Source organism: Parambassis ranga, chromosome 14 (genome assembly GCF_900634625.1).
Source record: "Parambassis ranga chromosome 14, fParRan2.1, whole genome shotgun sequence".
In the NCBI taxonomy this organism is placed as follows: Eukaryota; Metazoa; Chordata; class Actinopteri; family Ambassidae; genus Parambassis; species Parambassis ranga.
Genome location: NC_041034.1, coordinates 11,906,628 through 11,929,725, shown reverse-complemented (window position 1 = coordinate 11,929,725; position 23,098 = coordinate 11,906,628). Strand labels below are relative to the sequence as shown.

The following is a 23,098-nucleotide window of genomic DNA, read 5'->3' as shown; positions in this document are numbered from 1 at the left end:
TCCCACATTCCTACCTTTTCCAAAAGAGGGAATCTGAACTGGAAGACTGATAACCCCCACCAGATCCTCAATAGGGACCAGAGACCTCAGAATGGCCCTGATTCTCAGAGCCTCACCCTTACCGGCTTGGATCAACTGTAGAAAAATGTTTGTTTTAATAAAAAACGAATCTGTTAGATACACTAAACTCATTGTGGCAAATACTGAAGGACTTACATGCATCTCAGGAGCACAGCGCCCCAGTAAGTCAATCAGAGCAGAGTAGAAGGACATGATGGCATTTCCCAGGTGCACCCTGTTCTCCTCATGCTGTTCCTCTCCTCCAAACCTATCACAAAAAAGTTTCTCTAAATTGTTGTGAAGCCTCATTAAGTGATATCAGAAAACCTTTCAACCACATTCAACAGCTCTTACATGGGAAAACGCCTGTCTTTCTTAACAGAAGGGCCATCTCGTGCAGGGTCCTCTGATATTTTAATGGCCTCCTCTATTGCTGCCAGAAGACCATTACCACCCTCGCCTCTCAGGGCTGGACCGAAGCACTCAGGTCTACGAATGAGGAGACGTACGACCACATTGGCATTCTCCTCAACACTCTCTCCTAAAGGTTAAGAGAGAAAAAAGCTGTTGTAATATAAGGGAGAAAAGTGTAAATGATAAATTACAATGTGTAGCAAATAAAAACTGACCATTGACAAATACAGCAAAACGAAGAAAGTCAAGGTATTTCTCTCCACCACAGGGATTCCAGCCGATGTCAGGGTAACCTTTAGCTAGCAGCATTGGGCAGCTTTGAAGTCCGCATCCAGCTAAATATTTCACCACCTGGAAAGGTGCCAGTGTGTTAAATGCGAATACATGTCTACAATGTTTACTTTTATGTTCGCTACTACAGTTATTTACCATTTCTAGATCCTGCTCTTGCAGAGCCAATGCCAGCTCATTATTGTCAATACAAGAGGCTGCAGCCACATCCAAGGGGGTGGAGCCACGCATTCCTAAAGAAGAACACACAACATCCAGCTCTATTTTCCTTCACATATCAAGAATAAATCATCGAGTTAAATACTGAAACTACAAGAGGACAATCACCCAGGCCAATGCCACTGTTCTGTAGAAGGTAGCTGAGGTGGTCAAACATAGAACGTTGATTCTGACGACTGATGCGACAGAAATAGCAGAGAAAACGGCAGCAATTTGTGACCACGCGAGGGAACCTGATCTCCTGTTGGAACAAAGAAAGTTACAAATGTTATATTGATTTTTCTTAAACTAGGATTAGCTGCAATTAAATAGATTAAAAAAATACCTTTGAGTCCCCACCACCCAGGACATTAACCATGACCTCCATGACAGTTTCGTGCATGCCCAGAGCTCGCATCAAGTTGGGATGTTGATAGAAAACTTTGTTACTCATGATGTTCCTACAAAAGACACAAAGTTCGGTTTTAGTGATATGCAATTATCAAATAATTTAAGAATTTTTACAATAATTTAATCTTATATCAACCCAATGCTTTGGATCATGAGCCTCTCTTCTTCTGGACCCATTTGGACAATAAGCAGTGAGCGGATCTGGCCCAGGCACTCGAGAAGGTCCATGGTGTCCTGAATTGACACTGCGTTGATGGTGTAAGCCTTGGGGAGGGCACGCATGAGCTCACCAAGCCCGTCATACTGCCTGTGAAGAAGGCTGAACATCATACGTACTAGCTCAGGGTTCTGGATAAATGACTCCTGGGCCCAGTGGATCGTAGTATGGGAAATGAGCTCCTGTAATGTGCCTGGTATAAAAGAACAAATGGTCAAAGAACAGACCATAAATGGAGAAAGTTTTGCATAATATGGCAAAAGTCGCTTACTTGGTTTTTTATCCTCCTGCGGCTCAGGCTCTAACTCTACTTTCTTCTCACGGAATTTTTTCACCTTTTCCAGCAAACGGAACAGTCGCCCACGGACAGAATTGTCCACTTCTTCTTCTTGTTCCTCTTCTTCAATATGAACACCTGACAAGGGCAAGTTAAATAAGATATTAAACACTGCAATCTGCAAAATAAATTGTAAATGCTGATTTTGGTAGTGTGAAAACTGACCACAGTGTACGAGTAGATGGTTGTGAAAATCCAGCATAGATTCACGGACTTCATCAGGGACAGGGCACTCCTCATCCTCGGTACAGTTTTTAAAGTGCATGAGCATGTTGACCTACAGGGGAGAGATAGTACAAGGATATATTTTTTAAGGAGCTTTTCTTTGATTTAATAATAAAATTCTTAATGCAGTTTGGATTTGTCTAAATGTACCTGCTCCTGTGGTGGAGAACGAAATTCACGGGTCTTGCGGGCAGTCTCAGCGGCACTCATGGTGAAAGCTTGCATAAGTTCATTGTAGCGTTGCCTCTGGTTGGACTGTATCTGGCTCACAAACTGGTCTGAAAATGCAATGATGGCCTCCACTCTGTGACGTAGCTCACAGTCACAGAAATACTGCAGTAGTGTGCACATCTGAAAGCACAAAACCATGTGAATCAATTATATATATAGTAATATACATCTGTATTATAGCAATAAGGAGGCTCATACCTGCAGTTTCACAGACTCTGGCAGCTTCATCTGGAAAAGCCCTTGTTCTAGGTGTTCTTCCTTTGCATCTCCACCTGTTTCTACAGGTCTCACTTCTTTCTCTGTTTCCTCAGCTCCTTTCTCACCATTTATGTTGTCTGTTTCCTCCACCATTTCATCATGTGGCATGGCTGACTCTATCTCCTCTAATTCTTCCTCTTCCTCCTCCATTTCTTCCTCATCCTCACCCAACCCACCATCTTCAAATTCCTCTTCTTCCACTTCTTCTTCCACCATGGCTTCATGCTCTTCTTCTTTGACAGCTGCTACAGTTGGTTTTGGGTCCTTTTCTTCCTTCATCTTGGCATTCTCTTCAACAGGCTCCTCTGCTTTTTTGCCACTAAAGACAGTGGGTTCAATCAACTTCAGGATGTGTGTAACATCTTCATCATCAAACATGCCCATAATGAGAAGGGTACTGATGAGCTTCAGGATTGGAACAAAATGGAACTCAACACTGCCCCCCACAGGGTCCCTCATGGCTTGACCTCCATCTTGCACTGCTTCAGTCAGCATGTTTAAGGCCTTTGTCTTTAGAACCTAAAAATACAAGCAAATATATAATTAGAAATAAATCCAAACATGACTCCAAAGTGCTAAACGTTTTTGGTCTCACCTGTAAGGGAACGACTGGACTCAGTGTATAAATGTCTGGGTCTGTTCCCACAAACCCAACAGAGGAGAAGTGGAGTTTGGGACGCAGGCATGTAGTAAGGCCGACCCCAGGCAAAGCATGTGATTTATCAGAGTACAGGATGATACTGCGTGTTTCATCTGTCATTGGAACTATGAACTCCTTGTTGGTTCCCAGACGATTTCTTTTAGCAGACTCCAGGTGCATGCTGATCAGCAGGTCATAGAAGCCGCTTCTTATTGGACCAGGTAAGTAGGTGTTCTCTATGGCGTAGAAGAGCTGAGATTCATCTACATGGCTGCATAAAGCGTGTGCTACACGGTTGTTTCCCAGAGCACACACTGAGCCGTACAGCTTTAGAGTGTGGTAGTGAAACTTCAACAGGTCCATGCGTTCCGACAGTTCCAGGATGTCAATGCATCTAGTTAAAACAAATGGATACATTTAGCTAAAAGAAGCTTTAATAACATTTCTTAATCTGTAAATGCTCAGCAGCTCTGACCTGTTCTCCTCTGGAATGTGTAGAGCCATCATGGTGAGCGGCTCCTGACATTGCACAATCCAGCCCAGTCTCTCACTAACACGCCCTGTCTCTGGAGCCAGGAAGTGGTTGGGCATTCTGCTCCAGATGACTGGGGTTAATACCTGGACATCCAGTCTGGGAGGGCACTGAGGGACAGGGTTTTTGCGTTCACTCCGGAACATGGCAGCTGAGATAGGCATGATGTTCTATCAAGACAAGTGGAGAAGTAGAAAGGATTAACCCAAAAACTCTGTCTATATAAAGGAGGCATGTACTCAATACATTGATACTTGGTGACAGACCTTTAGCTTGCCTAGTTCAAACTGAATCATATTCTGATTGGAAGGCAGAACAAAGACAGCTGGGAACAGTTTTGTGTTCGGCTCCACCTGAAAGAACATATATAGTTGCTGTAAATAAAATGGACTCTATAAGCTATAGCATGGATAGGAGACTGAAGCTTATCTAACCTGGTAAAATGTGTTTATCTCCTTCCCATTAGCAGTGAAAGTCATGAGTCCTGTGTCCAAATCAACAAGACAGCCAATGACAAAATCCTCCTGGCTGACTCGGGTCTGCTGAGAGCTGCTGAACTCGCCTCCACATACCATGTAGCAATTACTGCGTTTTATACTGAAGAAGACAAAATTATTATTCATTTTTAAATAATAAACACATTTGATTTTTTCTTCTGTACAAGTACGTACCTGTCATGAATGTTGCCTTTATCGTCACCCACGGTGACTGTTACATTTCTCACTTTGCTCATGTCAAAATGAGGATCATACTGATGATAGTCAGGTGTGATCCAGCCCACCCACACACCACCTGGCTCCTGTCCCGCGAAGATTCGCACTGAATAATAGTACTGATGAAGGAAGGAGGTGGATGGGAAAAAGAACTATTGGTATATTTTCATGTTAAAGTCACAACAGACAAAGGCAATATTATGTATATTTATTATTGGATCTGAGTTATGCAATTTCCCCATTGTGGGACTAATAAAGGTTTCTTAATCTTAATCTTAAAGTTATAGTCATACTGTAGTGGTGTTGAGAATGATGTCAACGTCATCCCGGTCATCAGGTACTACATCTTCCACCAATCGGGGCATGGTCGGAACAACAGGCGGTGGACTTATTAAGGCAGCCTTCTTAGCCTTGAAAAGGAAACTGCAAATAACAGTAGCAACTATAAACACTACTGTGAAACTGTCAAGGCATACAACCCTTTTTCATGTCACAATACAGGATTCCATACCCTTTCTTCTTGCTTTTCTCAGTAGAGGCATCCTTCTCATTCTCTCCATTTTTTATGGTAGGGGTCTCTTTAGGTACAGATGGTTCTTTCTTCTCTTCCTCTTGCTCCTTTCGAGTTGCAGATTTTTTGAGTATTTCAAAGTCAGAGTCTGGGTCAACCTCTAACACTTCATCTTCAGGGATGGTCAGAGCACGAGTAAGAAGAGTGGTCCCTGCTGGGACTTTGAAGGTCTCGTGAAACTCAATCGGCATGCTGAGTCTAAAGAACAGCAAGTCTGTGTTGGCATTCTGAGATCCATATGTCTTGTGGGTCGCTTTGAGACAAGGAGCGTTTTCCACTGTCCCATCAACACGTGACACCTAAAGGGTGAACAGAAGAAACCCAATGGTGATATGTGAAAATACTTACTTTACTATAGAGTTTGAACAAGGCAATGGGACAAGCATGTGCAATACCTCAATGTGAGGATGATCAGTAGGCACATTGATGAACTGGGGGAGGCTCTTGCTGAACCACATGGTGATGTCTCTTTTCATGTTGATAGCAAAGGGTTCGAACCCTTCCTGCAGCCCACAGATGGTGAAGTAACGAAGACTGCTGACATTCTGACCCAGGTTGATCCTGCCGACCTGCGCCAGACCCAGACTGCACACAGGTATGAAGCCTAGAGATATCCAATTCATGCATGGACATCAGTCTGAGTCACAAAGACAAATCCAGCAAGGCTGTCACTTGTTACTGTACTTACCCTCTCCTATTTCAATATCCTTAAAGGCCATCTCTGAGCCGGAGTCACTGATCAACATCTCTCCATTTAGTGTAAACATGATGTTCATCTCTGTGAGGTCAATCATACAGCCCACCACATCACCGGACTGCCACTGACGGCCAAAGGGCTCGTTTCCTATATGCCATCGTTGGGCCTGAAGAGGAGATAATTTAAGATTAAGTTATACAGGGGCTTAGGCATCACTCACCTCTACGTGAACTATGTTTCCCACCTTAAAGCCATTAAAGACATAAGCCAATTCGTCAGCACCAAGTTCAGTGTCTGCATGAACACTGGGCCGAGCCCAGCCCACTCTCATCTCTCCGACTGTTACAGCCTCAAACTCAAAGTACCACTTCCCCTGTGTGACAGCGTAAGACCGCTCTGCTCTGAACACTCTAATTTTGTTTTCACGTGTGCTGCCAGGTCCATGTCCACCTGCATTAAACCAAACACAATGATGCATGTTTACAAATCTTGTGGATTTGATAAATGACAGAATATTCTGGGATGAAATGAAAATCCTACTTATAGCACCAAGTGCAAACTTACTGCTTTCCTGGTCAGGTGGTTCTATGTTGTAACCATAACCAATCAGAGTGCGAACAGAAGCACAAACTGTGTCTCTGTTGGTCTTTTTAGTTTTTTCATCCAGTAGGTTGTAAGGAACCAGGCGGGGATTACGCTTGTTCAGTATATCCTGTACAATAAAACAGAATCAATCGTGCAACCATCACATTCAGGCAACAAGTATGGATCTAAATACTACTAAATACATATACTGTACTGATTGTTATTACAGCGACCTCTCCATAAAAAGAAAGACATTACCTGCACAATACTGTATGTCCAGCCCTGGCGAACCCTATCTCTTGCCCACACATTGTGTCCATTTTCTGCCAGCCTCTCTACTAGAGTGTTTTGATTAGGTGTCAGCTTGACATGGTTGAGATCCAAAGGGGCCGGTTTGTATCCACTGCTCTGTGTGTAACTAACAAACAATATACTGGGATGAAAATCGGTCCTTCACAAGGCCTTTATGTATAATAAAGGGAGAAAAACAATCTCACATAATGAATCAATACAGTAAATTTTTGCAGCTTACGTTTTCGGGAGTTTGGTCTTTTTCAGATTCTCCTCTGCTTTCTCATCTCCCATGCCTACATGGCAGCCTAACGCCAGCAGAGTCCTTTGAAATTAATCATATGAGTCATCAGAAACACGCAGAGACACAATCCCAGTGCTGCTAATTAAGAGAAGGCTCCAACATACTTCAGTGTCTCTCCTGCCATTGCTAAATTGTAGTTCTTCTCTGGTTCAGGCAAACTCTGGAAATCTACCAAGCAGGGGTGCAGCTTCTTGTTGTCATCACGAAACTTTTAAAAAGGGAAACATTGTTAGAGTAGTCAACAACATTTACTATGATAAAGATCACCAACAAACGAAAACACTCACTGGTCCAAACGTCCACCCTTGTTCAATTCGAGTAACAGCCCATAATTCGTGGCTGTTTTCCGCAAGCTTCTCTCGAATGCGTTCCAAATGAGGAGGAAGCACTATCTGAAAAAAAATATAAACTTTTTTCAGATTAAATTATTTGCCATATTTGCCATTTTCATTTTTAAAAAATGGAAAAGAATTTTACCTGAATTGTGTCCACTGGGCAAGGAGTGAAGGCTGTGTGTGACAGAGACTGAGTTGGACCAAGAAGATTCCGGATGCCATCAAAGTCATGCTTATACTCTTTGATGGGCTCAATGCGCAAACGGTCCCTGGGCAGCACCGCCTCGTAGCACGGAGCATAGCCTGGAGGTGGGAGGAACTTAAAATCGCCATGACGACCTCCAAGAAGGAATCGCAGCCTTGAATTTAGAATACAAAAAATTATATTAATTTTTGAAGATGCTATGGCACATTTAAATTTTTTAGTTCTCAATGTCATACTTGATGCCTGCAGAGAAGCTGACAACTGGAAAAAATAGGCCATCCAGGTTGAAGTTCTCAAACATTCCCTGAACAGGATGACCATTGATTCGAAAGGAAATGCTGGGCACACTCAGATCCAAGCAGCAGCTGACCACGTCCTCTGCTGCCAGGAGGTGCTGGTTAGGTGCGGCAACATGACTCGGAACACGACCTGCAAACAGAGCGAAAGTGCAGAAAAACAGTGATGGTGCTGAACTTAGATACATGTAAAAACGACTTCTAGGCTTACATCATGTTTACTTTACCTGTCCAGAGGTGAAGCCCATCAAAACCATAGGAGTAGAGATCATCTCCAACCCCATTACACCCCCAGCCTTCCCCTCCACCAGGATAAGGACTGTAGCCCTCTGTCAAAGCCCAGCCCACACGCAGGTGATACGCCTGAGCTGTCAGGAATGGCTCCACATAGTCCACCATCATCTCAAAATACCACTTCTTATACTGAGTGGATCCTTCACAGGTTCCGAGGAAAATGTTGGGTCTCATGCTAAGAAGGAAGATTATGATGAGTTTAAATTATTAGCAGAAAGAGCAGGTACTAGTACAGACTGACTCACCTTGTTACATAGTTGATGATGTTAGTTTGAAGGAGGAGGTCACGACCTGGTAGCAGATTCTCTGTGATGAGATTCTGATTTGACCTAACTGCCACTCCATTACACACACACAGGGAGCAGAGTACATCCAAGACCTAAAAGAAATAGGTGAGTGAGGGTGAACTGTATTAAATATTTGAAATGTTTCATCAACAAAATGTTACGTGTTTGCTGACCTTGTGATTGCGTCCATGCTTATCCAGCAGAGAGATGATTGATTTGATGTGGTTCTCCTGGATAATATTCAGCACCTCTGGACTCTCAATTAAAACACAATACAACACCTCCAGGATTCCTGTCATATACACATAGGAAAGTAAATACACAAACATTGGTGTTATTTTTCCTGGTTAGAAGAGTGCAACTAATGCAATTAGACAAAAGCATTTAAAAAATCATCCGAGTGTCTAGGATACCTGAAGATGCTTCCAAACGATCCAGTTTACTGACCAGCCAGTCCAGGTTATCACAGAACAAGGCGCAGTTAGCACGATTACCTCTGATCAAAGAAGCTTCACAAGAAATATTATAATTACCAATAAGTAGAGGTATTGTATAAGGATTGTCATCAATTACAAACACCACATGGTCATACCGAGTAATTCATAAAGCAAATTTACTATCTCCTTCCATGACTCTGCAGCTTCTTCCCCAGCATATTCAGAGAAGTGTGCCGCTGTGTTGTACACATTTAGCCGATCCACACATTCCAGAACAAGGGTAATCATTCCCTGTTAAAACCAGCAAAAACTTGTAAACACAGACTGGAAATATATCAACCAGACAAACATTACTGTAGAATTCAGCAGTTTCCATTAACAATAAATCCTCATTAGCTGCACCAACCTCTTCCTGAAAGAGGTTCTGTCTGTTCTTGAGGGAGCGGAGCTTGAACTGCTTGTCCTCATGCTCTAGTTCTTCCTCAGGGGGTCGGAAGTAGAAAATGAGGTCCTGCAGGGAGAGCACCACTGCATCCATTGGCAGAGATGGAGGATTGGCAGATTTGTTTTTCCCACTCAAAGCATCCAGGCCTCTGGAGACATAAAAGATGAACATGTATGAAAAAGAAAACATGACTACAAGCTAAGACATGAACAGAATATCATGAAGTTGTGTACTTGATGAACTGGCTGAAGAGGCCTGTTGTGCTGTAAATCATTCTGGCAGCTTGAGATTCTTCTGTCTGTGATCGAGCAACTGTCAGAGCATCATCCATATGACCTTCTTTATGGAGTATAGCCTAAAAAAATCAAGCACACATGATCTCAAAACAGATGTGTTTGCTTATGCATACAGGCAGGGCATGAGACATATTTTACACTTATATTTTGCATCATCTTGATGTGTAACTCTGCTTTACCTTTCTCTTTAAAGGACCTAGACGTGCAGACTTGGCATCCACAGCAGCATATGTGAGCCAGAGGCCGGATGAAACATGCTGTACAAAGCACATTGACTCTCCATACTTAATTTCAGGGATGCCCATACCTTCCACATCTCGCTTCTGGGTGACTTCAATTTTTTCCTGTAGGTTAAAAAAAAGTGTATACTAAGATACAACTGTCTCTACTGAAACACTGGCACAATTGACTCTGCAGGACAATGACCTTTGAAATTCTGAAGCAGAAGGCTGACATCTTGGAATTGGCCTTCTCTGGGTCCACCATCAGAAGTCCTTTCTCCTCATCCAGAAAAAGGTACCTGCCTGTTGTTATGTGACGTATCCGGAAAGACTGGCCCCACTTAATGTGTCCTCCACTCCATCTAGCAAAAGATATTAAAGGACATAAATGATTGAGCACTGAACTGCTCAATGGCTCAATCTCAGGACACTCACCCAATACGTAGTGGCTCCAGCCTCCATAAAGATCGAGCATGACTGCACACTGCCCCTCCTTCATAGTGAACAACTCTAAGGAAAAAAAACACTAAAACACGTCAACAATGTGCAACAAATTTAGGGTTGATGAATTCCAGAATATTTTGCATATATTTTGTGATCCAAAAAAGGACGACAATTATCCATGTCATTATTAATATTGTCTATTTAGTCAGTCGAACAGGCTAAAAATGCAAAAAAAAAATTAAAAATAAAACTCCATCGGTATGAGGCATGTAATGCAATGAAAGTTACTGGTCACCTGCGCTGGTCATCCCCTTGGTCAGCTCCTGGGATTGCCAAACACTCATCCATGTGACCATGAAACAGCCTAAGCACATACCCTCCAGTCAAAAAGCCTAAAAAACAAGATTATAAACACAATGTCAACATGTTTGCAGAGAAAAACACTTTTTTTTCATTAGGAATTACTGACCCTCTGCTAGTTCACATCCAGACATCACAGGGGTCATTGTCCACAGTGTTTGCATAAAGGAAGCATCTACCATCAAGTCACCGCTGGCATAGGAGAGATGCTGGAAAATAATGGAGGCGGTAATATCCAAATAATAATCTGAAACAAAATGCTACTCACAGTGCAAGTAAAAGAAATGATGGTTACCAGGTAACGCTCTGACGACACACTGACAAGAATGAGGTCATCTCCCACCCTGACCTTCTCACCTTCAGACCTCTGCTTGGAGGCTGGATGGATGGTCCACCAGCAGGCCTCCCCTGTGATGGACAAATAGATTAAGTAACCTACATCTGGTGTGTGTCTGAGGTGGAGGGGGATATATCAGGGCAGTAACATTCATAGTTACCTGTGGAGTCTTCCTGCAAGCCTACATCGAAAGCTAATTTGTCTGTCAGTGAGCGTGACGTAGTCAAACAGCTCAAGTACTGCAGGATAAAGACAGGAACAACAACTTCAAAGAGACCTGCTGTGGGTAAAACAGGGAAACAATAGTGACATTGATTGTAAATGCGCTCACCATGCTGGAGTGAGTGTGTTTCAGGAGGATTGCATGTCCATACAGCAGGGTCCGATGACCGCCACCCTGTGATGACTGGAAAACAGAGGCAGAGTCAAACTGATTTGAAATATTAAGATGCAATGTGTGCAACATAATATGGCTCAGCCTAAAGAGTTCAATAGAAAAGTCATAGGACATTGACTGACAACTGAACAAACATACCCATTTATCCAAATCAACGGCCTACAGGTTGGAAGATAAGAGAATGAGGATGTCAATAAAGGGTACAATTAATATTTTTTTGCTAGTTTCCTTTATTTTGGGTCTTACCTCATCCACAGAGGAGTTGGACAGCATCTCCTGTAATGCTCGGACAGACAGGGACTGCTCCAGAATGAAGCAGCAGATAGCAAGGTCTGGAGGGACATTCTGAAACACAAAATGGCCAGAATTCAGTGGTTACTTACAAATCTCAAGGTGAAGACATCGAACACTGTGTCCTTTAAATACCTGAGCATTTGAGGTGGTCTCAAGAAAGCACAGCCGATTCCCAAACCCTTCACACGAGAGACACAGCTTGATCTGTTCCTTCAGGATAGATGCAGTACACTGAAGCACCACCTGATCATCCTACAGAGACAAAATAAGTGCACAGTGGAGGAGTGGAGGATTATTACAGGAAACTTAGACATCAATACATCATCCATCTTACAATTCATTATTAGCACATAAACTGTAGCCATCTGTGTTATATTTTCAGCAGTTAGACATGAATACAGCTGTTCCTTTACACAACTCCTTAACCTTCACTTGTACGTCAGGTTACTATACTTCTCAGTGCCTGTCATTGGCAAAGCTTTAATCTCCCTGCCTTTCTGGCTCCAAGACCCACGGCCCACTCTCTATTTCAGGCCACTGCACCTGCTGTTCACACATCCCTTTCTGGAAAGCAACAGATATTTACAATTTGACAGCAAAGAAAAAAACTGGCCCACATTGCACTGATTCATTAATGTAATTAGTCAGCTTGCTGAGAAGGGGAATGTCCCAAATTTTACTTTCATCCACCTCAGCTGTTTTTTTAGAACCTTATTAATAGCACATTAAAGCAAGCAAATATCACTGAGTTCAATATAGAGTGTAAACATATGTAATTTGCTACACAACTTTAAGTATAAATAAAACAAAGAGAAAAGTATGCATATAGGCAAAAAGGACCTAAACTGCCATACAACCTAAGATTATTTCTGTATATTTTTCATGTAAGTGTACTATCTCAATTCCAAGCAGATGTATATAAAGTCCCCAGTGGCTGATCATATTCAACAGATACAAAAATAATCTGAAAGAAAGAAAACCCTTTACTCCCTTGTTCTTTATGGTAGCTGCTCTGTCTGTGAATGACAGTTGTTTGCTTTGGCAGCATTTTGGCTAAATATATGGTGTCACAGCTGCCCTGAAATGCATGTTAAAACAGCTGACAAATGTATAACAATGCAACAGTCGGCCTTCACTAACATGTCAATTAACTGCAGATATGTCTTCATGGTATGTAATTTAACTAATGTGTCACTGCCATTGTCTTAACAACAAAACAATATGGCAGGTGTAGCAGTCATAATCCCCATCAGAATGTTTACATGTACACTAATTTCACGAATATTTGTGCATCACTAACTGTGTATGCTTGAGATTTTGTGCAGGAATGTTGCCACAGATGCCCAGTTACTACTACAACTAATACAATTACTGTAAAATGTAAATAACAATTGTAATGCAATAGGAGATGCAAAACATTACAGACAATAGCCTCAGTTACCATTGTGTTACCTCATTCAATGATCGTTGGTGACAGAAACAGACAGTTGTATGAAAAATGTATATTAGCCATGTACTCAGTACTTAGTAAGAATATTATTTTTAAAGCAAACATATATTTTGTGCATGTAAAAATAGTATGAGTGTCTTAATCAGTCTTAAGCAGTAGTTGTTGAGAGGCTTGGGTGAATTATCAAAATAGCATCTGATTGGAAACATTGCTAGTACTTCTTTAACAGTCAGGTTCCCACATGGACTGAAGTAAGCAGGTGCCAAAATGGGCCAAGCTCTGAACCTGTTAATCCTCACACAGTAAATATAGAACTCAGCTGAGTTCAGGGTGAACAGCTACAGACTGGCAGTAACTTTATGACACATTGTTAACATATTTTACTTAGTGCTGGGTTTCAACCTGGGAGACATTGTCATATGAAAAAGAGTTTTAGAAAAACAGCCCGATTTATGTTTTATGTGTTTATGCTTATCATATGTCAGACTGTTGCAACTTTAATCAACAAAATCCAACATATAGAAGTTCAGTGGCTTGTCATGACATCATGGCTAGAGTTACCAGGATTGTGAAAAATCTCAAGTGATACTCTGTTGAACACAGTATAAACATTGACCATCGACTAAAGAGTGTTATGTTACAGTGGTCTGCTTGCAAGGCCACAATGCCCTTCTGTAGCTTCTGACACAGAGATCTAAAAAGGAAACCTGATAGCCCAGGGGTGCAGCAGCAAAAATAAACTGAATATTTGATATACTGTCATTACTGTTTATTCACCTAATATAGTATATATCACAGGGGTAAATCTTTGTAAAGTTCTGAAAACCTCCCCGTAGTAAAGTATGACTAAAGACACAAAATAATGACAGCATCCTTTGTCCTATAATCTACACTTACAGAAAATTTGTGCATTTCCGTCACTGCCATTAAATACTGAGAGTGTAATGTAACCAGTACCAACCAGTACTACCATTTTATTGTCCAGATGGGGACAATAAAATCAGTTTATATTACATATAACAATCAAATGATTACAAATGCCTGTTTTTCTAACAGACTGTTGGTACAGTCCACATGGCTCACATGGTGTGGTGTGGAGTGGGCACACCACAAACTGAGGCTTCAGTATTCACTGCAGCCAGTCTGTGTAAAGTTTGCTATATACAAACTAAAGAAAACTATGTATATAATCACCTTTATGTATTTGTAATCCCAATGAGAGTCTGTTCTCTAAATATATTGGGGTTGTACTTTTATATAATCATGTATAATTGATTTTTTCCCAAATCTGTTAAAATGTAGCAACCTGGCAACAGGACTTTTCTTCTTTTTTTCTCTTTTCTTCACTATGACAAAGCAGTAGTATACCGAGCACCCATTGGGATATAAATAGGTAACAATGCTGACAAAGTCAACCACCTGTCATTGTCAATCTTCGCTGTCTAAGTAAGGAAACACAATAAATATTTGTCTGTTCTTGTTCTTGTTCGCTGCTGACTAAATACGTTTGCTAACAGTAAACTATCTGGGAAGAGGTAAACAGCATCACTTACTGTACGCAGGAACTGGATCTCTTCCTCATCTGCACCTTCTGCCATCCTCTCAAGGCTTTAAAAGCAAAACCCTTTGAGAAATGGGAAACTGTTAGTTTCACGACTGTGAATCCTGGTGCCTGTAAGTCCACCACATAGGGCAGGAAAATGTTGCTGAAGATCTCTGAAGGGCAATGCGTGTCCCCCTGTCTGTCCTATGTCGCCTGTGTTATGAGGCAGAGGGATTGACTGTTCATTACAGCTGTTCATTACAGCATCACAAAGAGGTGGAGCAAGCTGCAGCAAGTCTTCACGTCTAGGCCATTGTTTTTTTTCTCTCTAGTGTGTCACAATTACATTAAAGAAAAATATTGTATTTTCTTTTAATGCCCAAATAATTAAAAACAGCATTTACAAAAGTCTATGAAGAAACTGTAAATCTGTAACAAAAACATAAAACATTTCATAACATGACAATGTGAAACATAGGGGCCTATAGATTTTCCTATGTAAAAGTGTATTTTATCAATGTTTATCAATTAATTTGTATCATATCGTAAATAGTATATAGCAAATAAGTAACAATATTTGTATTTATAAATGCATGTTTTTGCGATTACTGTCCTGAGGAAGTATTTGTAGCCTAATTAATTAATGCTAACAATAACTAGCTCTTTTAACATGACAGGAAATAGCTTACAGCTTCCCTGTTGACTAGACTACCTGTGTTCTTAGCTAGCTCTTAGCCTGCTACATATGAGATTCGTTATAAAATCATTTGGCTCGTAAGATATTAACACCAATACTATAAAAGATTAATGGTACAATATTCATACAGACAAAGTTTTAAAGTTTAAGATTGTACTTTTGCAACAGTACAGACCCCTTCATTTCCTGTGGAGGGCAGCAGACGTGGGCAGCAGCGTCCAACGGGAAGTCACCATTTTCAGTAGAAGAAGAAATGTGTACGTCGGCAAAATAGTTCCCTCTTTCTTTCAAAACATAAAGCAGTTTAAGGTAAGAACTATTTGCACATTATAACCGACCTCGTGTTTTGTATTTATTTGCCAATATACTATGTACATTGACACAAGAAATACAACGTTAACTATTAATGACAAGTAAAGCGAGCTTGTAGCTAGCTACTAGCTACGTTTGCCCGTACCTAGCGTATGTTAGCTCCTTAGCGTGTTGCTAATGTTTTGACTTTGATGAAAGCTTGTTAATAGGTCGCTTGTAGCAGTGAAACGTCACATTTTTTAAAACTATAAAACTAAGAACGTTGCCTATCGAGGAAGGAACCCCGGTGTTCGCCTCAGTTTGCTTTACTTAAGATGTGTGAGACTTTGCACTTTTTGCAGACTTTGTGTTTTTCTGTGTGAAATATTTAAAGGTTAGTGCAGAGGAGAAGAATGGATGCGCTGGCACACATGCTTACAGACCCTCTTGATCCCAAAGAGGAAAGCGATGGACAAATTACAGAGGAATGCATGCTAGGGAACTGTAGAGTGAGCCTTCCAGAGGACCTACTTGAAGACGTGAGTTGTCAGCCCCTCGGTGACCTAATGTTGCTCTATACTTCTTCCCCCCCCCCCTTATTGACACCATAAGACACGGGCAAATCATACATTAAACTTTTATTTTAATTATGTCTTCAACAGCCTGAGATTTTCTTCTCTGTGATGAGTGAAAGCACATGGAGTGAGGTACTGTCAGATTCCCAGAGGCAGCATCTTCGACAGTTTTTGCCACAGTTTCCTGACAACAATGTTGTGGAGCAGGACAGCACCATCAGTGATCTATTCAACAACAGAAATTTTAACTTTGGAAACCCTCTTCATCTAGCACAAAAACTATTCAGAGGTTGGCCACGTATTATCCTTTAAAACAAATAACTGTCATACTGAATTAATTATCAAATCACTCTCTGATTATAATTCATATTTTCTCAACCCAGATGGATACTTCAACCCTGAGGTGGTCAAGTATAGACAATTGTGTGCCAAGTCCCAAAGAAAACGCCATGTGTACTCCCTTCAGCAGTATTACCACAGACTTTTAAAGCAGATCCTTGTCTCCAGAAAGGTATTTATTTTAAGTTTGAAGCAAGAGGCATATCATCTTGCAGTTGGTCTCAATGTGTCTTCTTGTTGTAGGAGCTGCTGGACTTTGCAGTTCACAATGGTCTGGACTTCCCATCGAAAAGAAGGTTGTCAACCAAGACTCAAGCGGAAATACGTGAGCCGAGGGTAAAACGGAGGTTGAGCCGCATATTGAAGGAGGTCAAAACTGAGTGTGGGGACAGCAATGCTTCATCTGATGATGATGGTGAGTCTGTACTTCAGTTAGTATTCTCTAATACTCGCAGAACTCTTGGGGAAAATACAATGATTTCTTAAACCCTGTATTAATATGAAATCTGTACAAAGACTAGATCTATTGTGAAAGTTAATTGTTTTGTATGCCTTATTGCATATGTTCGTAGACATCTCATTATGGACGCCCGCACCTCAGTCACCCTCCTCTCCAACAACAACTCTGTCACTCAGAGTTCTTCCGAGCCTCTCCACCCAAGACATGAAGACTACTGGTAGGCAGTTTTTTTCCACATGAGATTACTTGTTTGAGCAGAGGCAATATCATGTTTAAAATTGTTTTATTTTATAACAGAAAAAATAGAACTGGGTGAGCACGATTTGAAAGTCATGCTGCAAAACCATCGCGAAAAGAGGAAGCGACAGCCAGTAAGTTGTAACAGTTGAAAAAAAAAAAAACTGGTGATTTGATGTTTGTATGGTACGTACATTAGTTATATTTGATTTCCTCAGGAGCATCCGGACCTGATAACCTCTGACATCCACCTCGGAGATATACTTTCAAGAGCAAATATTGGACGTAAGGGTACCATGCGTGAGTAAAATAATCTAAATATAAAATATATTTTAGGTAAAGTCTGGCCTCGGTTGACTTAAGGTTTTTTTTTTTCAAGCCCTCTTTGATCTGGCTCTGCCTAAGAAGAAAATAAGAGATGAAAGAAGGAAAAAGAAATTGAGGACAATAAAAGTAGAACCCGAGGATCCCTGTGAAGCTCTAACACCATCAGACACTCAATCAGCTCCACCAGTGAACATCATCAACTCCTTGCCTGACACGCCATCTACTCCAATGCCCAACATCAAGGAGGAGTGAGTCTGCTGCCACACCACAAAAGAATTGAACTGTATTGTAAATATCCTTTAATTCTTTGTTCTGTCATGCCTGATGTTTTTTCTGCAGAATTGTGGAGGAGTGTCAGAGCAGCCCAGTTATAGTTGAGGAAATAGCAGTAAGCTTTTTCAGCTTGCTGGAGAACATCTTGAGGGCAGAAGGTCTTGCCAGTACTTCAGTGGTATGTTCTCATTTCAGAATCACATCATACCTTTTAGTAAAACACTCATTTTCTGATCACACAATGTAACGTCACCTGTATGATTCCTCAGTTGGAGGAGAAAGTTCAAATATGGCAGTCCTCTCCAGCCAGTTCTCTCAATGTGTGGTTTTCATCTGCATCATGTTGGGCTGACTTGATTCTTCAAGCCCTGCAGTTTCTTGGAGGAGAGACTAAAGGTACGAATCAGTGGTCATCCACACTGAAAGGATCAGAAATGTTAGCATTTGCATTTTATATAATGTTAGCATTATATGAATGTCAGTGTATTATTTTTCATCTTTGCTTATCAGATGGAATGATGGCACTCCCTAGTGGCTTTTCTCCATTTGTGGAGTTTGTGGATGAATCTCAGCAGTGGAGGTGGATTGGTAAGAATGTTGAAACACCAACTGATGTAGAGCTGTGTGTTCAGAATTATTCTGTGCATGGAGTCTAACATTATACTTCTTTTAGGTCCCACTCAGGATGCAGAAAAGGATCTTAGTGCTCTCTTTCAGCTGTGGATGGACTCCAAAGATTTTGTTGTCAAGGTAGTATATACATACCATAATAGTTTCAGTGCTGATTTTGCACTTTCTGTTGAGATATGCTATCATAATGTTTGCCAGTAATGGAAAGGTTTTGTTTTTATCAACAGACAGAAACTGAAGATACATTAGAGATGACTTCTCCTGCACCAAGAGTGTAAGCTTCAATGATTTATAAATTGATATCACTAATAGGTTTTGGCTTGTGGGTTGGTGTTCACTAAATCATATATGGCAAGTGTTACTCGTTATTATATACTCGTTGTATCGCATGTGTTATAGTCATTTTTGTTTTCTGTAGTTCGACTGATTATGTGGTGCGGCCCAGCACTGGAGATGAGAGACAAGTGTTCCAAGTCCAGGTTTGTTTTTGCTGTTGGAATAGTAACATTTTGCACTTTTTACTTGTCATGAATTCTTTCATCTAAATTATTTTTGTTTATTAGGAGCTTCAACGATACAACCAGCCTCACAAAGCTTTTACCTTCAGGATGCATGGCTTTGAATCTGTAGTTGGACCGGTTAAAGGGGTGTTTGATAAGGAGATGTCTCTCAACAAAGCCAGGGAGCACACGCTGCTCCGCTCAGACAGGCCACCATACGTCACCATTCTCTCTTTGGGTTAGAGCTTCTCTTTTACACTATTGCAGTCTGTGTGGACTGTGTGGAAGTAAAGCACTTATTTCTGACTTCTACCCTTTTCCCTACTTATACAGTGCGGGATGCAGCAGCTAGGTTACCTAATGGAGAAGGAACAAGGGCTGAGATCTGTGAGCTGTTGAAAGACTCACAGTTTCTAGCTCCAGAGGTCACAAGTGCACAGGTAAATGAAGGTTTTCCATTTGTTACTTTAGCGTCTGTAAGCGGTGTTATAGAAGATTAAGTTTTGCATGTGTGCCAGTTTCACAGTTTATTTTTAAGCTTTGCTTTATGGAGACATTTTCGGTTAGTGAAGATCAATGTTTTTCATGTAGGTAAACACTGTTGTCAGTGGGGCTCTGGACAGACTTCACTACGAGAAAGATCCCTGTGTGAAGTACGACATTGGCCGTAAACTGTGGATTTACCTGCACCGCCATCGTAGTCAAGAAGAGTTTGGTAGGCAACAACATGCTTACTGTGCAAGTTTTTTTTCTTTGTACCTCTTTACCCTGTTAACAACACATATTCATATAGGTATATTAAAAGAAAGTAGATAAAAATATATGTAATATGTAGAAATATAATTCATTTGATTTTCATTCTGTTCAGAGAGGATCCACCAGGCTCAAGCGGCAGCTGCAAAAGCAAGAAAAGCTCTACAGCAAAAACCTAAACCTGCATCTAAACCTGTGAGTTCACTGCCTTCACTGTTCCACACTGTTCTCCAGAATACACTGCACTGCTGTGCTTCTATAGTAGTTGTTGTTTATCTCAATCTACATTTATGCTTTAGAAGTCTGGAAGTAAAGATGGAGGCAACAAAACCCCTGGATCTCTGGAGGCAGGACAGGATGTAGGCTCTAATCCTATGTCACCAATCCCTACGACACCCACCCCAACCACACCTGGAACTCCCAAGTCACCTTTACCCAGCACAACCACCACTCCAACAAAGACCGGAGTCCCAGATGCAATGAAAAACAACCCAGGGTTAGTATGACTTAAGATTTTGTTTTTTTTCTAATTGATATTTCACATTATACCTACCTGTGTTTAATATTGAGTGCTCTCTTGTGTGTTGCTTCTCTTTCGTTCTCCCAGTGTTCTGCTTGTGTCTCCTCCCTCACTGCCCCAGCTGGGAACTGTCTTACCAACCAGTCAGGCCTGTCCATCAGCTTCACAGCCCGTTACATCCCAGCACGCGGCTCGGATAGTGAGTCACTTGGCAGCAGGCTCCCTCCCTCAGGTGCGGGTTGTTTCTGCACAGTCTGGTGTCGGTTCTGCCACAGGGAGTCAGCAGGCCACATTAGTACATCAAACTCCTCACCAGATCAGGATGCCAGTGTCAGTGGCAGCCAAGGGCATTCCACAAGTAACCAGAACACTTTAACACAAAACTAATATCAGTGGTTGTATTGTGAATGTATAATTAATATTGTCTGTTTGTTGTGTGTATCATTAGGCAGTGGTGTCTGTGCCTCTCAGGAATCAGTCTGCAAGTAGTCCAGTCCAGGTTCCAACAACCCTCTCCGTGTCAGCCGTAACTGTGGCCAAACCTCAGGCGGGCTCGCCTGGTAGCCCAGCTAACAACCCTGCTTCTCCAGCTGTGATGCAGGGAGTTGCCAGCCCAAACATCAAACAGGTGAAGCTTTTTGTTTTAACTATGACAATTCTGAGCAGTCATAGACTGCGAGAAACAGAAATGAGTACAGAATAAACCTATATGTTACTTGTTTTATGTATGCACCAAACAACCAAAGCAAATTCATGGTAATGTGAAACCTTTTCACTTACATGGCAGTAAACAAGATTCTAAATGTATCCATACATAAGTGGCAAAGTCCATGTATCGGGTTAATGTTCAGAAGATATACCTATTATTGTGGTTTCTTTGCAGGTGTCCATCACTGGACAACTGGGAATTAAAACTCCAGGAGGAACAGGAATTCCAATAACCGCTACAAACCTTCGCATCCAGGGTAAAGACGTCCTTCGTCTTCCACCATCCTCCATTACCACAGATGCTAAAGGCCAGACGGTGCTACGGATCACCCCAGACATGATGGCAACTCTAGCCAAATCCCCAGTTGCAACTGTCAAACTCTCTTCAGATTTTTTGGGCACTGCCGCCACAGGCGGCAAGAGCATATCAGCCACTCTTCACGTGACACCACCCCACCCTTCACCTTCCTCTACCTCTGGTGCTACATCCGGTACAGGAGACACACAGACCACTAAAGCGACCCCCGTCGCCTCCACCTTGTTGAAGGCTGCCGGGGACACAGCCATACGTCTGATGCCTACTTTGGCTGTCTCTGTGGCTGACCAAAAATCTCGGACCTTCTCCACCGTCAGCTCCCCGGACAAGAGTGGTGCAACCATTCGGATAATGCCAGGCCTTGGTGTTATTCCACAGAAACAGGGTCAGATGATCACAATGACAACCACCCCTGGGAGTAAATCTCTCACAGTGTCCACAGGTGCTAATGTAGTGACCATGGCAGCCAGTGTGGTGGCTGGTGCTAAGGGCATCACTGTGGCTCCTGGAGCCTCAGGCTCACCTCTGACACTGGGAACAGCTACATCTACTGTGCGGCAGGTTCCTGCTACAGTTGTTACAACACAAACCGTAAGAGAATTATTTGCTGTCTGCATATTCAAAAGAAATTCTATTTATTGTGACAAGATGAAGTTAAAGTTTACACTGGATATTTAAGCCTCTCTAGTTAACTTATTGATCTGCATAGTTTCTCCAACACATTTTTCTGCAGTCTACATTCCACTTTATAAATCAATAGGGCTGTAAAGATGTTTTTAATCATTTGCAATAATAATCAGTGTGCACAGTCTCAGAGGTATTGTTATGTTGCTCTTACTTAAATGATGCCACAAAGCTCAAGAACCATCTTTTTCTTTGACCACACTCTAGGGGAAGCTACCTGCACGGATCACTGTGCCCCTGTCCGTCCTCAACCAACCACTGAAGAGCAAGAGTGTTGTGACAACACCAATTGTTAAAGGAAGTCTTAACACAAAGTAAGTGTCATTAGAGTGTGTGCCTACTGTGAATAACTGAATTTTGGAGGATCTTGAATATGTGTTGGCTGTAAGAATGATTTTGTTCTATCATTTCTGAGTAGCATCAGCAGCCTGGGTAGGAACATCATCCTGACGACTATGCCTGCAGGCACAAAGCTGATTGCAGGAAACAAACCAGTCAGCTTTGTCACAGCACAACAGTTCCAGCAGCTTCAGCAGCAAGGACAGGCCACACAGGTTAGGTTGCTTAGCACATGCAGTTCAAATGAAAGGGAAACTAATGCACAGTTAAAACTAGTTCTTTGTAGGTTTGTTGTTTTAATAAACATTATTTGAGATCTTAATGTAAACTTTTAATCTGTGACTGGTTTTTCATACACTGTATTATGAGTGAACATTCACACACTGCTGTCCTTGCTTTCTTCTGTCAGGTCCGGATCCAGACAGTGCAGGCACAGCCACTACAGCAGCACATGGCCACAGGTTCTCCAAAATCTGTTTCAACAGTTGTAGTCACAACAGCACCTTCACCAAAATGTACACCCGATCCTCCGCCTGCTCCTCAACAGTGAGCTCATCTTGTCAACCAGTGAGGAACTGTAGGTTTAGTGTTCTAAAACTGATGGTTCTAAATCTGTTCTCAAGCTTTACAGGGTTATATGTGTTTCTACTTTCGCAAAAGATTGAATTCTTCTAGATGCGATCTGATTCAGATTTAGACTTCCTGTGTTTTCAAAGTTACCATCAGTGGTTAAAAAACTTGCTCTCCCACATCTTTATGTTTTCTGTCTATGAAGTGAGCAGGTCTGTTTCGTTTGAATGTTGTGTTGTTAATATATAACTCTATAACCTCTC

General features: G+C 41.6%; 2 protein-coding genes across 11 annotated transcripts in view; one reads left to right on the top strand and one right to left on the bottom strand.

Annotated features, from left to right (window-relative positions):
• Positions 1 to 14,819, bottom strand: part of LOC114446700 (ryanodine receptor 1-like) — a 37,041-nt gene extending 22,222 nt beyond the window's left edge. For all 10 annotated transcript variants that reach the window (XM_028422441.1, XM_028422442.1, XM_028422445.1 and 7 more), the window contains exons 1-48: positions 14,627 to 14,819; positions 11,756 to 11,875; positions 11,576 to 11,674; positions 11,468 to 11,488; positions 11,264 to 11,338; positions 11,093 to 11,171; positions 10,891 to 11,003; positions 10,705 to 10,804; positions 10,531 to 10,627; positions 10,227 to 10,301; positions 9,997 to 10,153; positions 9,750 to 9,914; positions 9,508 to 9,629; positions 9,236 to 9,422; positions 8,985 to 9,120; positions 8,806 to 8,901; positions 8,566 to 8,684; positions 8,351 to 8,484; positions 8,039 to 8,280; positions 7,752 to 7,944; positions 7,453 to 7,669; positions 7,263 to 7,367; positions 7,080 to 7,183; positions 6,913 to 6,996; positions 6,639 to 6,798; positions 6,360 to 6,507; positions 6,040 to 6,245; positions 5,787 to 5,961; positions 5,494 to 5,702; positions 5,039 to 5,397; positions 4,821 to 4,950; positions 4,486 to 4,646; positions 4,249 to 4,411; positions 4,081 to 4,167; positions 3,758 to 3,984; positions 3,238 to 3,676; positions 2,583 to 3,161; positions 2,304 to 2,504; positions 2,094 to 2,205; positions 1,863 to 2,006; positions 1,511 to 1,784; positions 1,310 to 1,424; positions 1,093 to 1,225; positions 904 to 998; positions 690 to 825; positions 415 to 601; positions 217 to 328; positions 15 to 135 (exon numbers count right to left, since the gene is read on the bottom strand). In XM_028422441.1, coding sequence (XP_028278242.1) covers positions 15 to 135; positions 217 to 328; positions 415 to 601; positions 690 to 825; positions 904 to 998; positions 1,093 to 1,225; positions 1,310 to 1,424; positions 1,511 to 1,784; positions 1,863 to 2,006; positions 2,094 to 2,205; positions 2,304 to 2,504; positions 2,583 to 3,161; positions 3,238 to 3,676; positions 3,758 to 3,984; positions 4,081 to 4,167; positions 4,249 to 4,411; positions 4,486 to 4,646; positions 4,821 to 4,950; positions 5,039 to 5,397; positions 5,494 to 5,702; positions 5,787 to 5,961; positions 6,040 to 6,245; positions 6,360 to 6,507; positions 6,639 to 6,798; positions 6,913 to 6,996; positions 7,080 to 7,183; positions 7,263 to 7,367; positions 7,453 to 7,669; positions 7,752 to 7,944; positions 8,039 to 8,280; positions 8,351 to 8,484; positions 8,566 to 8,684; positions 8,806 to 8,901; positions 8,985 to 9,120; positions 9,236 to 9,422; positions 9,508 to 9,629; positions 9,750 to 9,914; positions 9,997 to 10,153; positions 10,227 to 10,301; positions 10,531 to 10,627; positions 10,705 to 10,804; positions 10,891 to 11,003; positions 11,093 to 11,171; positions 11,264 to 11,338; positions 11,468 to 11,488; positions 11,576 to 11,674; positions 11,756 to 11,875; positions 14,627 to 14,671 — 7,558 coding nt within the window. In that variant the 5' untranslated portion in view covers positions 14,672 to 14,819. The remainder of the gene's footprint in view (positions 1 to 14; positions 136 to 216; positions 329 to 414; positions 602 to 689; positions 826 to 903; positions 999 to 1,092; positions 1,226 to 1,309; positions 1,425 to 1,510; positions 1,785 to 1,862; positions 2,007 to 2,093; positions 2,206 to 2,303; positions 2,505 to 2,582; positions 3,162 to 3,237; positions 3,677 to 3,757; positions 3,985 to 4,080; positions 4,168 to 4,248; positions 4,412 to 4,485; positions 4,647 to 4,820; positions 4,951 to 5,038; positions 5,398 to 5,493; positions 5,703 to 5,786; positions 5,962 to 6,039; positions 6,246 to 6,359; positions 6,508 to 6,638; positions 6,799 to 6,912; positions 6,997 to 7,079; positions 7,184 to 7,262; positions 7,368 to 7,452; positions 7,670 to 7,751; positions 7,945 to 8,038; positions 8,281 to 8,350; positions 8,485 to 8,565; positions 8,685 to 8,805; positions 8,902 to 8,984; positions 9,121 to 9,235; positions 9,423 to 9,507; positions 9,630 to 9,749; positions 9,915 to 9,996; positions 10,154 to 10,226; positions 10,302 to 10,530; positions 10,628 to 10,704; positions 10,805 to 10,890; positions 11,004 to 11,092; positions 11,172 to 11,263; positions 11,339 to 11,467; positions 11,489 to 11,575; positions 11,675 to 11,755; positions 11,876 to 14,626) is intronic.
• Positions 14,820 to 15,535: 716 nt separating this feature from the next.
• nfrkb (nuclear factor related to kappaB binding protein) lies at positions 15,536 to 23,097 on the top strand. Its single transcript, XM_028422319.1, has 26 exons — positions 15,536 to 15,622; positions 15,999 to 16,143; positions 16,267 to 16,468; positions 16,563 to 16,690; positions 16,762 to 16,933; positions 17,091 to 17,195; positions 17,276 to 17,349; positions 17,434 to 17,515; positions 17,595 to 17,790; positions 17,882 to 17,993; positions 18,085 to 18,211; positions 18,326 to 18,403; positions 18,489 to 18,565; positions 18,673 to 18,719; positions 18,864 to 18,924; positions 19,009 to 19,183; positions 19,279 to 19,385; positions 19,537 to 19,660; positions 19,814 to 19,893; positions 19,998 to 20,194; positions 20,306 to 20,576; positions 20,667 to 20,846; positions 21,102 to 21,833; positions 22,134 to 22,240; positions 22,345 to 22,480; positions 22,675 to 23,097. The coding sequence occupies exons 2-26, from the start codon at positions 16,018 to 16,020 to the stop codon at positions 22,813 to 22,815; spliced, it is 3,837 nt and encodes a 1,278-aa protein (XP_028278120.1). The 5' UTR covers positions 15,536 to 15,622; positions 15,999 to 16,017; the 3' UTR covers positions 22,816 to 23,097.
• Position 23,098: the final 1 nt, after the last annotated feature.